Source organism: Trematomus bernacchii, unplaced genomic scaffold (genome assembly GCF_902827165.1).
Source record: "Trematomus bernacchii unplaced genomic scaffold, fTreBer1.1, whole genome shotgun sequence".
NCBI classification, from domain to species: Eukaryota; Metazoa; Chordata; class Actinopteri; order Perciformes; family Nototheniidae; genus Trematomus; species Trematomus bernacchii.
This window is the reverse complement of record NW_022987942.1, coordinates 2,938,407-2,952,829: the sequence shown is the minus strand read 5'-3', so window position 1 is coordinate 2,952,829 and position 14,423 is coordinate 2,938,407. Positions and strand designations below refer to the sequence as shown.

At 41.2% G+C, this 14,423-nt stretch overlaps 1 protein-coding gene across 2 annotated transcripts in view; it reads left to right on the top strand.

Moving 5' to 3' along the window:
- The first annotated feature begins 219 nt into the window (after nucleotides 1–219).
- Nucleotides 220–14,423, top strand: part of grik2 (glutamate receptor, ionotropic, kainate 2) — a 274,277-nt gene continuing 260,073 nt past the window's right edge. For both annotated transcript variants that reach the window (XM_034115672.1, XM_034115673.1), the window contains exon 1: nucleotides 220–593. In XM_034115672.1, coding sequence (XP_033971563.1) covers nucleotides 479–593 — 115 coding nt within the window. In that variant the 5' untranslated portion in view covers nucleotides 220–478. The remainder of the gene's footprint in view (nucleotides 594–14,423) is intronic.

Below are 14,423 nucleotides of genomic sequence, written 5' to 3'. Positions count from 1 at the left end.
AGTGCATGAGCTGGTTTTCGGCTGGTGATATTGTGGTCAGCAGCAGGAACATGCCCGGTCCCCCCTGTGCGCTCCCCCACCGGTGCGACGTCAGAGGAGTGTGTGCGGCAGTGCAGCAGGAGGAGCTCACACACACCGCCGCTCCGCTCTCACACACTCTCGCGCTGGATCTCACCCCCTCTCCAATCTCTGTCTTTCAGTAGATGGATTTCTTCAAGCTCTGCCCTGCCTAACATGGACGCCCAGCCACCTCCGCCGCCACCCCCTCCTCCATCCCCATCAGCTGAGTCGGAGGGCTGCTTCTCCTTGGCGCAGTGAGCTGGACACGCAGTGCTGTTTTTCTGCTGAATGGATGTTAGGGAGAGCGTTACTCTGCCCGCCGGTGGTGCCCAGCCGCCCTGCTTCACGTTAGAGAGAAAACACTTCTGGGGAATATACGGATTCAGGGAATAAAGCTCCCGCGCGACTCAGCAGCACCATGAAGACCACCTCCCTGCTCATCCTCACTGCGAGGGTCCGGAGCTCCGTCAGGCTGCTGCTGCTGCTGCACTCTGTGGGATTTTCTCATGGGATGCCACACGTCTTGAGATTTGGTGAGCTGCTTTTTTCTTCTCCTCTGTAAAAGTTTGCGTTTTTATTCCCATGAAGCTTGTTGCTCTCCCCCGACCTGTTGGAGACTCTTCCTCTATGTCCTCACGTGTGGGACACTTGCACTTCGGACTCTTTATTTGCTCTGTAACAATGCATTTAAGGAGCAATAGCGCAAGAGTCCAAAGAGTTAGTACACACATGTGTTGTGAAAAGCTGAGTGGATGATACTAAAGTGACCTGTAACTTGTTGCTGTTTGGAAAGTTCCAAATATCAATGCTCGTGTGTGTACAGTGTCAGAGTCTTGTGACCTAACATGGGTGTGTGTTAGTGTGTGTATTGTGGGTGGGTGTATGTGCAGTTATTCAATTATTTATTCATATAGGATAGCTAATCTAAATGTTGAAGTGGTGTGTCCATAAGAATGTAAGAAGAAAAAACAAAGAGACACTTTTAATGTTCTTTTTTCAGTAGATTTACTTTTATAAAAAATATATTGTATTGTCAGAAGTATGCTATAATGGAACTTTTTACATGACCCTTAAACCATAATTCCCCCCTTTATTTGTTGCTATAAAGTAGGAAAAATATATCTTATAATATCTAAATACAATGTGTTTGCTCCAACACATTGTAACGATATGACGCTTACAGGAAGCATTCCCCACCAGCTCCACACTTTAGCTGCGTCATTTTATCAAAGAGAAACATCTAGATGTGTTTTCATTTCATACACAAATGAAGGTATGTGGGTTTGAATAATATTGTCAACATTTGTGCAGCTGGGGGCAGCAGTCAGAGGTGAAAGCCTGCAGATCACCCTGAACAGAACAGCAGAAAGAAGAGAATAACTACATTATTGTTAGATTTAATTTATCCTAAAAAGTCATGTAATTGAACCGTACTCACAAACCCTCACTGCAATCACAAAATAAATGTATTAACTGATGTATTAACATTGACAGTTAGGTTGATTAATCCGACTAGTTTTGCATGGATTGGAAGAAACAGCGCTCATCCTACAGTATCTAGAGGAATATCCTCAGTAATTAAATACACATTTCTTTAATTCATGAATGCAGATTAATGAGGTGCACATTGATTGTTCTGCTCATGGAGCTGTAGGGTCTAAATCAGAGTGGAGATGATAGAAAGGTGAATCCTGTGATCCTGCAGGGCGTTAGCAGTCTCTCCACATCATGGAGACTGACTCCAGATCAGTCATTGTGTCCATATGTAGAGGGGACAGTGTATGTATCCTATTACTTCATCAGGTCTTTACCGTTAGTCTGTTAAATAGGCCTGCGTTTCAACACACTAGAAGGACGGTGCTGAACAGTTACATCCTTAATCTTTCTGTCGGACATTTCCTCTCTTCAGTAGCATTTCCTGAAATCACCTCAGATCTGAAAAGATCTGAGGTGATTTCAGTTTGAATTGTGAAAACATTCAGCAGGAGGAAACAGTTTTGATTGAACTGTAATGAGAAACACGGATCAGAATATAAATAAATCAGAATATTGAAAGTGCACTCCAGTTTAGTATTGCACTTTAACAAATGAGGGGTAACGTTTGAGAGACAAATGAAACCACACATGCTTGAAATCTGAGCTACAGAGGCAGATTTGTTGATACTTGTATGAGTCAAGCTGCAAAACCCTGAATCTACATTTCCCATGATGCAACTCAATTGTGGCTTACACTTGTCCCTTCCAGCCTTGGTAAATGCCAATGTTTTTCAAACTCCACACCCCCATTTTAACACTCAAAGATGTTTCAAAATGCAAATAAATGATGGATGGTATTGAATGCTATAATCAGGACACAGCATGGCCCTCACAATATTAGCTACATGTTACAGTTACACGTTTACTGCACGTCCACTTCCACTGACAAAGCTGCTTTATCTCTGCCAATTTAATTTGAACTTCCCAAATGGGATTTCCTCTGCTTCTGGAGCAGCTTTGACTCTGAGAAATGGCCTAAAAAGGAGCTTGTAATATAGCAATAATCTCAACATTAACATCCGGGTGTCTTTTCACCATTTAGCCACTCTTCAAAATACTGTCAGAGCCTGCAAATGCAAATGGTTGAACTCGTTCAGCCGTTTGAAGAATTATAGTGCAAGAGTGATGGATGGCTGAATTGGATTTCCATTTAGAAATTCCAGCAGAAGAAAAACAGCTCAGAGGAAGAATGCCAAAGCTGTTGTTTTCAATCAATCTGACCAGATCCTGTGATAAAAAACGATTTTATAGACTCTAATTGTGAAAGAGCTTCACAGCACATACACTGTATATGGTGACGATTGTATTTTAAACAGTTGTGCTGGCATTAAGGACATTAAAGCAGGGGAAGAGCTCACATGGTGTGATTGTTCAGCAGTTTGAGAGAAAGAGGCTCATATATATGCTAAAAACCTCTGATGATAGAGAGCACATCACTGAATCTCCATTAAAGAGAAAGCTGGATACAGACGACCTGCCGCTCTGTAACTCTGACTGCTCTGTTTCTGAGGATGTGTTGCAGACAGGTGAGGTCAGGAAATTGGATAACTCGTGTGAAGGAGAAGCCACATTCAGGGTCAGAATATATTTCTCACACTGGAAAGCACATGCACTTTAGAAAAGTAGCATTATCAAAGAAGTTGAGGTGAAGGAACCAACAGACGGTACGGAAAGTCATTGATTTGATTCAACATCATTGCCAGGGAGTCATGGTTATTCCACGAGTTTCCTCACATCTCATCGAAGCAATTTTGTCAGCAAGCAATCAGGTGTGTTCCCCGCGGGTCGGCATTAGTGTGAAGGTCAGCATCTAATGGGGAGGGTGGACTAAATGTTGCAGGTCGAAGGCAGAAAAACCCTCTTTAGAAAAGAACTCTCTGTCAATAACTGAACAGAAAAGTTGACATTATCATCCCGGCTCTACCCCCCCCCCCCTCACAGATGAATAGTAAAGAAGGGGATTTGCAGGGAAATCTGCGCTGCGTGGAAACAATGGGTGGCTAAGCGGATCATTGTGCAATGGAGAGCATTAGGTATGAAATGGGAGGTGATAATCACAGCATCCTTCAGGGAACAAGCTCATTTCCTTATTTGCTTTATCAATGTAGCTGAAGGCGTTTTGTGAAGAGACTGCTACTGTAGGAGATGTCACTGATTAGGTGACACAAATGTGTATTAATCCACAACTAAATATAGTCCCTAATAAATGCATAATTTCAACCTCATTTAGTGATGTTACCAATAACTTTAAAGCTTTATTTGAAGAGGACCTATTATTCTCATGTTCAGGTTCATATCAGTATGTAGTGTCTCTACTTTAAAGAGTCCTCTCCTGCTGATGTTCAGGTGTATATCAGTATGTAGTGTCTCTACTTTAAAGAGTCCTCTCCTGCTGATGTTCAGGTGTATATCAGTATGTAGTGTCTCTACTTTAAAGAGTCCTCTCCTGCTGATGTTCAGGTGTATATCAGTATGTAGTGTCTCTACTTTAAAGAGTCCTCTCCTGCTGATGTTCAGGTGTATATCAGTATGTAGTGTCTCTACTTTAAAGAGTCCTCTCCTGCTGATGTTCAGGTGTATATCAGTATGTAGTGTCTCTACTTTAAAGAGTCCTCTCCTGCTGATGTTCATATCAGTATGTAGTGTCTCTACTTTAAAGAGTCCTCTCCTGCTGATGTTCAGGTGTATATCAGTATGTAGTGTCTCTACTTTAAAGAGTCCTCTCCTGATGATGTTCAGGTTCATATCAGTATGTAGTGTCTCTACTTTAAAGAGTCCTCTCCTGCTGATGTTCAGGTGTATATCAGTATGTAGTGTCTCTACTTTAAAGAGTCCTCTCCTGCTGATGTTCAGGTGTATATCAGTATGTAGTGTCTCTACTTTAAAGAGTCCTCTCCTGCTGATGTTCAGGTGTATATCAGTATGTAGTGTCTCTACTTTAAAGAGTCCTCTCCTGCTGATGTTCAGGTTCATATCAGTATGTAGTGTCTCTACTTTAAAGAGTCCTCTCCTGCTGATGTTCAGGTGTATATCAGTATGTAGTGTCTCTACTTTAAAGAGTCCTCTCCTGCTGATGTTCAGGTGTATATCAGTATGTAGTGTCTCTACTGGGACATGTCTCCATGTTTTAATGTTCAAAAAGCTCTTTATTGTTCTCATACAGCCTGTGCTGCAGCACCTCTTTTCACCCTCTGTCTGAAACCAGAGCCCAGTCTGCTCTGATTGGTTAGCTGGCCGGCTCTGTTGTGATTGGTCAACCACTTAGAGATGTCCCGCACCTTAGCCTATCAGATACAATGTGTTTGAGAAGGGATGCACTGAAAAATGTGAAACGTTGACGGTGATTAAATGTATTATATCAACCGATTTCACATAACTGTATTAGGTCAGTTGAAATATCAAATTTGAATAAAAACAATATTGGGTTCAAACTTAACATTATATACAGTTATGTGAAATGTGTTGACATAATACATTTCATTAAAGTCAACGGTTCACATTTTTCAGTGCATCCCTTCTCCAACACATTGTACCTGATAGGCAATGATTAGGTTTTTTCATTGTATCATTATGTTACTGAGTCCAATGAAGGCGTTTCAGGGCGGTGGGGAAGCTAGAAACTACCGGCTAATTGGTGGTGTTGTTCTTTACATGGGAAAGTAAAAGAGAGAAACAAATCAGCCTTGAACAGAGTCAAATCCATACTTCACTCCTAATGAAAAATGGCCTTCTTAAACATTCTGTCACTACTTTCCTAAACAACCTGTATGGTCTAACTGCCAGTCAGTTCTAATTTCTGCACTTCACAATGTTGTTTAGTGCAGCAAGTAGGGTGTCCTTTATGTTGTAAGGCTGACATTTTGGGCTTGGAGGTCAGTTGATGGATAGGCATGTTTTGCACCTGATTTGAATGCCTGAAGACTGACGTGTTTCTCCTGTCTCAGACCTTTACCACACAATATTGATGTATATTAGGCTAATAGTTGAATTTGAGATAGTAAAAACTATAAAACCACTGCGTTGAGTTTGCCATCATTACCCCACAGATGCTAATGCCAGTGCTGCAGCTAGTTGATCATGTATAATACAGAATGATGCCACATCATCACATGGATCCATAGAAACAGTCCACTCTTTACAGCAAATTGAACCAACACAACCATGATCAGTTGATTGTTATGTATATTAGACATGTCAGTAGCAGTGGTAGAGACTGTCTGTGGGCAGTCCTCTTTGCATAGACTCTGCAGTAACTGAGAACATTTAAATGCATATTGCATATTTTACACAAATTCAACATGTAATGCAGCACATTTTATAACTGGGTTTTCTTTTTTTCAACCATTTTGTTTAACATGCATTAATTATTTTTCTTTGAAGCTACTGTAAGTCAGTAGACAGTGAAAGCACAGGGAGAACAATCTGCAACAAGAGAGAGGCAATTATAAGTTCCATGTTTAATATTTGAACTGCCACACTTGCTGGATTATGTTTACTGCCTGTTTGGTCACACTTCCTACATGTATGGCCACATGGGAGCAATATCTCCTCCCTGTGTCTCCTCCTGTTGATACACATTTTAGGCAGTGGTAAAAAGGAGAAGAGATATAAGCATTCAGATTCTCTGCAGCGTGAGAGTGTGTGTGTGTTTGTGTGTGAGAGAGAGTTCAAATTGTTTTTTGGATTCAGCTGTTGGAGCGGTTCCCCCTCTGGGTGTATATTTCAGTGTTTCCAGTCAACTGCAGCCACATCACACTCGCTGGTAAAGTAACACATTAAATCTTGAACATAATCAATACTTATGATGGAAGAAAAAGAATAAAGAAAATAAGGTTTAGATTTGAAAAATGGAGCAGGTTATGGATTAGGAATTGCAGTCCAGTCACAGCGGCTTACATCAAAGGAGAATGTATAATTCATATACAGTATTTGGCAGAAAAGACTCTGTGGTTAAGCATAGTTATCATATGAATCCAAGCAGCATGTTAGAGATTCAGCAGGGACCAGGATAAAAACGCTCCGGGGTATTAAACAGAACCCAGCGGAGAGAAAACACACAATGCAGAAGATACATCGAGAATCAGTTCAATGTTTAGGGACATGTTGTTATTTGCTTTGTTTTAGACATTTCAATGAGAATGTATGTACTGACAAGTAGAAGACAAGACAGATACACACGAGCTGGAGACAGGACAGTTAGCCTAGCTTAGCATAGAGACCGGAACAGCCTGAATGAGAGCATGTACAATATGAGAATATACATAACAGCTGAATATCTTGTTTGTTTAATGGTGCTATTATTGATGAACATGAGTTTATCCATCAGCTGATCATATCTCTGATGCATGCTGACCACACACTATGGAATAAAACACATTTTAACCATAAATTGATCGTTGAATAATTGAATAATTATGTTTCACGATATGATTTGGTGGCACCTGATTAATGTTTTGATCGATCAAACAGCTTGCTGGATGATTTCCAGATCTGATTTTGCACCAGGAAAATGTGGTAGCTAACTGTAGTCTGGACTGAGACTGTGCTGTGATAAAAATAAAACGGAGCTCATAACAGACCATACTGTCTCCATCTTCAGCCATCTGTGGCTCCATATTCTGTTTTTCTTCCTGCTTTCCGTCCAAAATACAAATTGATAAAGTAATGCAGCCTTCCGTTCTCTTTTTTGTCATCATGGTCATCAAATTCAGACTACACTTTAGTATGATGAAAATAGTTTTATATTCAGCGTAATCACTCACATTAAGGCTGGTGTATTGAACCACACAGTGTATGTGGTGATTTGGTGGTTTTGGAGATGTGTCTAGACTCTAGAGTTAATGTGAAGGACTACAATAAAAAGTCCAAAGTGAACCTGAACCCAACATGCATAAATCATTTCAAACATAGTCTAAAATAAACTTATGGGCACTTCAAACCTCCACCCTGCTCTTGCTTGGGGTGCCTGATGAGCCACAGTTAGCCTGTGTTCAGGCTGAATGGTAATGGTACCCCTCCCACCATGATGACAAGACCCCTGGAAGCTAGGATTGTTATTTGATTTTCTTTGTAGGGGTGGTATGGTGGCCCTGAAGGTCAAAATAAACCAACCTTTCAGAGAGAAAAAAAAGTTACAGAAATTGCTTAGCAGTTAACTCAGCTCTTTCATGTTCCAAAAAAAAGAGGTACATTGCATCTTAAAGTCACTAAATGGCAGTCTTAATAAAAGAGTGGTTTGTTCCTCCACTGGCTCGGGTCCATTAAAATATCAGTTGTAATATGGAGTTGGTGGCAGAATGTCCAAAGAAGTATCTTGAGGTTGAAAAGGGGGCTTAATGTTGAGTCAAGGTTAACATTTTCATTTTGAATCATAAAACAGCAAAGTTGACTTCTCAACCACTCATTAGTCAGCTCTATGCATGATGGGAGTTTAACAGAGGAAGTCTATTGTTTTTCTCTTGTGCTTTTGTGTAATGTGAAATGTTTACATTTGTCTAAATGTCTTTGTGTTTCGCGACACTGCGTCACTTTGTTCTGAGCAATGTTGTATTATTTCATACACATATTTTGTGAAATTGCTGTATTTTGACCTGCAGGGCCACCGTAGGATAAGCAATTAGATTCAAATGTATAGGTGTCCTTTTTGTAACATGCTCTGTAATCTTTAAGCCAAGCTAGCAAAATAACATCTCCACCCTTACTTCCTCATATTCTGAACTATGTGTGAGAAATGTCACATTAGAAACAACCTGTGTTCACCATCTCACAGTCTCCATTCGTATTCAATCTGCTGCGGTGCTTTGCCAAATCGTCACACTCATTCAGCACTCACTCGCTGCAGCAGTCGTACTGTATCCTCATGTTTAAAAGGCAGATTGTCTGCTAATTATTTTACCAGCTCTACTGTACGTCTTCCCTACTTGAATGAGCAAGCTGAATTAGAAGAAGTGTTGGAAGTTAAGGTTATCTGGAGCTAGCAGAACACTATCATTTCAATTAGACGCATGCAGGTTGAACTACATTTGACCTCAATCAGAGGAAGTCATCTGATTGGATGGAGAATATATTTTTAATGAGAAGATACCTTTAAACAAGGAAATGAATTTCCTGCATTTTCTGAAAATGTGGGAAAAGCTATCTGTTGCTAGAGCTATCAGTGTAAGACTAAAGCGCATTGCCATTGTTGTAATCCAAGGCCTTTTTAATGAAACATTAAATACAACCAGAATAAATTGGACAAAAGCAGAATATATTCTCCTGGCTTTGATATTTTTAAGAAATAACTCCTTTTGCTGTTGCAGATTAATGGGGAACATTCCTATTTGATTTTTTCTCAGCTTCAAAGCTCAGACTTAACCTGAAAATAATTATCTTAGAGTACACTTTCTTGCAACCCTGTCTCATTGTATAATTACAGATATAGAGATCAGACTAAATCTGCTCTCACTTGTCAGTATACGAGAGAATATGCACCTATACAAAACCAATAATGCTGAGCATAGGTCTTTTATATATTTAGCCTGAAATTCAGTGCCGCTCTTCAAGTTCCTTTGTGCTCTCTCTGCGGTGTACATTTTATTTTATGTGCCCTGCCATCAGCACTTCTTCCACCAGTAAGTGCTTTGCAAGACAGGTCTTTCACTCAAAAGTATTACTGCATTTGATTGTAAAACATGTATTCATTTCTCTTGAACTCGATTAACAGCAGGCAATGTTGGGCACGGGCAGAGACTGCTTCATGACATTGGGATGAGGACATCTCTTATCTGATGCCAAATAATGTATCTAACATCTTTGGATGTCATCATGCAGGGATGGCAGGGTGATAAACCGGCTGTAAACCCAGCTCCAGCCCCAACAGCATCAATCTGAATTCCATCTGAAGAAAGGAAATGTTTGAGACAGCTTTGGCCTTCGTTTTTCTCATCCATTTTTTGTTTCCAAGCCCTCTGATTATCAGACTGCTTGTGTTTCTTGACCCATTTCAACTACCTTGCGTGATGTCGCCATGATTCAAAAGCTCAATAATTACTATGTTAAGGGAAATGTCACATAACTGATGGGACTGATGGACACAGGGGCGGACTGGGACTAAAAATCAGCCCGGGACTCTCGACCGGCCCACTTCGGTACCGCCGGCCCACCTCGGTACCCCAAGTAAGTACCGCTAGTAGAATTGTCGGTGGGGGGGGTGGGTTAGTGACTTATCCGACCGGCCCACTTCAGTACCGGCCCATCGGGATTCGTCCCGAACGTGCTTATGCAAACATGCAAAATTCTTCCTTTCCTCCTCTAATTTGAATGGCCAAGGGACAGGCGAAACAGGTGGGTTTTCAGTTTGCCAAGAAACATGAAGACTTTCTGCTGTCCTGATACCAATGGGGAGCTCATTCCACCATTTCGGAGACAGGATAGCAAACAGGTGTGTTTTTGTTGAGGGCTACATGAGTTCAAAACGCAGTGAGGGTGTAGCAAGCTGAAGGAAGTTGACCTGTTGGAGTGTCCTGGATGGTTTAACCATGTCCTGGATGAAGGAAGGACCAGATCCCTCACAGCATGGTGAGCCAGTACCAGGGTCTTGAGGTGGATTTGGGCAGACACTGGCAGCCAGTCAATACGCTTTTATACTTAGTTATTAGGTTCAGAAGAGATTGCTGAAGGCATTTTGAACCACGATGCAACTTTATTCACCTGAAGCAGCAAATGAAGCACGAGAAGACCCCAGAGTCTAGGCTTGGGGGTTGGTTGCGGGTCAAACTCTGACACCCTAATCTTCGTAGTTCTTCAGGCCTCATTTAAAACAGAAAGTCTTGCTTTTCCATTACTATCTACTCTTAACATTAGATAAAATACTGAATGCAATTGCTGTGAAGGTCAGAAGGTCACCACACTTCAACTTTGTTACATCTGTCCTATGTCTTTTCTTATATTAAACTATTCATCACACTGCACTCTACTGCTTCTTTTGCACTTCCGGATAGATGCTAACTGCATTTCTTTGTCTTAGTACTTGTACTCTGTGCAATGACATTCAAGTTGAATCTATTCTAATGTAATAAAAGTTCAGAGTTTGACTGAGAGCTGTGGAACCTGCGTTGTAGCCAAGTGTTGGATCAATGAATAAAGAAGAGTTGCTAAGATATTTACATTGATCTTGGACCAAAATGACAGACATCTCTAGGCACTGTTTACTGAGTGGCACACATGGTTGGTAGAAATGACCTACATGTCAATGCCTTTGAGATAAAGACAGTGGGAGTGTATTTTCTTAATACTTGAGAACCTGTTTTCAGCCAGTAGGCATGTTTGCTGAGACGGAGAGAAGTTCAGCGGTTTCGCAGAATGGCAACACTCATCGTATCATCCTTCATTGAGGGTAACTCAAGCATATGATGTGTCACTGACTCTTTTTATGCCCTTGGCAGCAGAGCACACGTTATAGCATTGCAGCACTTCCCCTTCACTTGTTCTTTCCGTTTATGATGATTTCCTACTAAGAGGTGCAGCTTTATTGGCCTTATTTAAACAGATGTACAGTTTTATAATGTTGAGGTTCCCCGTGCCTGTTCCCTGCCAGCCATATGTGATGGGTATGATGAAGATACCAACACCTGCTGCTTTCCTGTCACTGATCATAAGGGTGTTACGCTGGTATAAACCTCTAGTTTTATATTGTAATTAACAGATGTCATGTTTTAGTGTATTTAGAATACTGTAGAAGTAGAAACAGTTGGTAAAGTCATTGCCCAACAACACACATTTAAGGTAATAAGGTTTGCAGTCCACAACACATAAACAAGTGTTATTCAATGTGATGTGAGTGTGTTATCATTTGAAGTGTATTTGGTTGCAAAGATCATTTTGGGACTGTTAATCCGTTAGCTATGATTATTACGCAGCTTGGTTGAATACTCGATTCTGATTGGTCAAGTTGGACATTCAGCGCTCTGGATAATGTGAATCATATCATTCCACAGGAAGAAGTCACTTCATTTTAATATCAGCTGTGGCCAAACACACACCATGGTTTTCCTCCATCAGGAAACACAGTAAAATACTTTTGGAATATTAAATATTATATTTGTGGAGAGTATGAAACTTTGAATCATGATTTCCGAACTATCCTAAAGAAAAAGAAAATAATGAATGAGAAAAGAGCCCAGACAGGGCAATAAGACCCTTTGCTTAACCTTCGAAATACAGTAGTAATTTGGAAAATCCAGTTTGACTTTTTACTAGGAAATGTAAACCATATCACCTGGTCTTCAATGAGCAGTTGGGTTTTATTAGATTACATCACATGGCCTTCATTAGCATATGGAATTTGCACAGCTGTCATGAAAATGTAGATGTTCAAATGTTGCACAAGAGTAAGTTTGGAGGTGAACACACATTTATTTCAAAGGAGTTTTGAACACTACGTTTTAACATGTACCCATTTTGAACACTACGTTTTCATATATACAGTCTATGGTTTTAACATGTGGATGGTTGGATATACAGTCTTCTAGTCCTTTTTCTTGGTAACATCTGAACAAAAGTACATGATACTCAAAACGTTACATACTCGATAGTATATCGTCAGTTTCTAAGTGAAACCAGGCTTGTTCATGTCTGCCAACAACAAGGACAAGTCTAAAGCCATTGCCCATACTGTCTGTGTTTTTGAAAATGTCCCCAATAGGAAGACGCGCTATAGAATAGGAAGTGATTCACACTGGTCTGGTCGTTGTGTTCTCTCTGCCTTTTTCTCTCTCTATGCCTACTCATATCTGCATTATACTCCTTGCTATTTTTACAAAGCAACAGAAAATGAAATATTTTTCTTAAATGACTTTATTTGCCTTAGCGCTGCCAGTCTGAATGATCAGCTTTCTTAAATTGAGTTTAGTAGTGGTGGCTTTGTGAGCATTACACAGTGTCTTGGCCCACAGCCAACACACTGCTGGTAAATATATTTAAATCAGTGCTAAGCTGCTTAAAATATTCATATTTCACTCATAGCTAGTTTATAGAAATTTGAAACTATCTCTGGCTGGCAAAATCAGTTACATGGATAAGATATATATATCATTTCACATTTTCAGGGAACAAAGAGAGCTGGTGAGTGGTGGCGAAGCGTTAAGCCCCGTGCACAGTGTGTTTTTCTGATACGGCTGGCTTTAGATGCTCTGTCTCTCCGGCTGAGAGGCAGAGGGCCGTGCCATGTGAAATGATTATTCTAAAAGCCGCTTCTCTGCATCCTTCCCTCGGATTGAAACAGAACGTCTCTGCCTGCTCTTGGTCCTGCCAAAGAGGGCATGTTTTGGGATGTAATTAGCTGAGTCTTAGATGCTGACTGGCTGAGCTGGAGGTGACTCACGGTGCAGACTCTCAGAGACGCTCTGTTCCTGCTGTACTGGAACACTCTGAGAACAGGAGTGACCAGATCCCTTCCCGGTATCACTCTGACCGTAATACGAACCAAGACTTCTCACTGTGTCCTCTGCTCTGACTGTTCTATCCTTGTGGTTTGTCCTACACTTGATGCATGGCGTCCTTAGACCTGCATCCTGTTGCCATGATGACTCTGAGCACTTCAGGGTCATGGATTACATTTCCTTAATGCTTTGTTTCGCCTGATTCAGAGTGGCCTCTCCAAATTCTGACGTCTTAAAGTGCATTTAAATGATCTTAACCATATTCAGTGTGGTTTTATTAAAGGGACCCTTTTATGCTTTTGAGGGTTTCTCCTTTCCTGTAGTGTGTTATACCGGTTTGTGTGCATGTAATCCCTGTGTTCTCTCCGAAACACCCCCCTTCCTGAAACGCCTTCATTGGACTACATCACTATGTAACATTTGTGCTGCTATTGGCTAGCACTCCAACACATTGTACGTGATTTGCTAAGGGTATATATTGTAAGTGAAGGCCTTTGATTGTGAACAGCACAAGAGAAATCTCTCCAAGTCAATAACTCATTTGGAAAGGGTTTTGAATTAGAATGATCTTGCTAAGGGGAAGGTAAACTCCAGCAGCATCCCGCCTGGAGTCACTGAAGAAACTGGAATAATAATCCTACAGGAAAATCGATGTCGGAATGCAGTGCCACGGGGACAAATGCCGGCACCGGCTCCTTTCTGCACCACGCAACTCTTATCCGTCAATCAGCTGCATTTCTGCTGATACGCCATAAATCCAATTCCTTAAAATGTCATATTAACATTTCAGGCCATTTAGATTGGCTTGTGGATGGAGAATGATGGCTTCCCTCTCCCAGGGGCTGGGATTATATGTCAATAATGTCCTCAGTGCCAGGGAGGTGCTTTCATTAGCTTGTATTCAGATTGAAGTGTCATCCATATTATAAGAGCCTGCTACTGCGTCTCGGTAGTGTGTGTGTGTTTCTCTGTGTGTGTGTGTGTGTGTGTGTGTGTGTGTGTGTGTGTGTGTGTGTGTGTGTGTGTGTGTGTGTGTGTGTGTGTGTGTGTGTGTGTGTGTGTGTGTGTGTGCGTGTGCATGTGTTTCTCTGTGTGTGTGTGCGTGTGTGTGTGTGTGTTTCTCTGTGTGTGTGCGTGTGTGTGTGTGTGTGTGTGTGTGCGTGTGTGTGTTTCTCTGTGTGTGTGCGTGTGTGTGTGTTTCTCTGTGTGTGTGTGTGTGTGTTTGTTTGTGTGTTTGTTTGCTTGTACAACAGACAGGCTGTCTCTCAGCTCTACACCCTAATAGAGTCGTCAGTATGATAAGTCAGCAGTGTGATGTGTTGGAGATACACAGTGTGTGGAGTGTGTTACAGTGTGAAGGTGACTGAGACCCCCCCCCCCCCTCCATATTTGGAAGTAAAAAGGTTT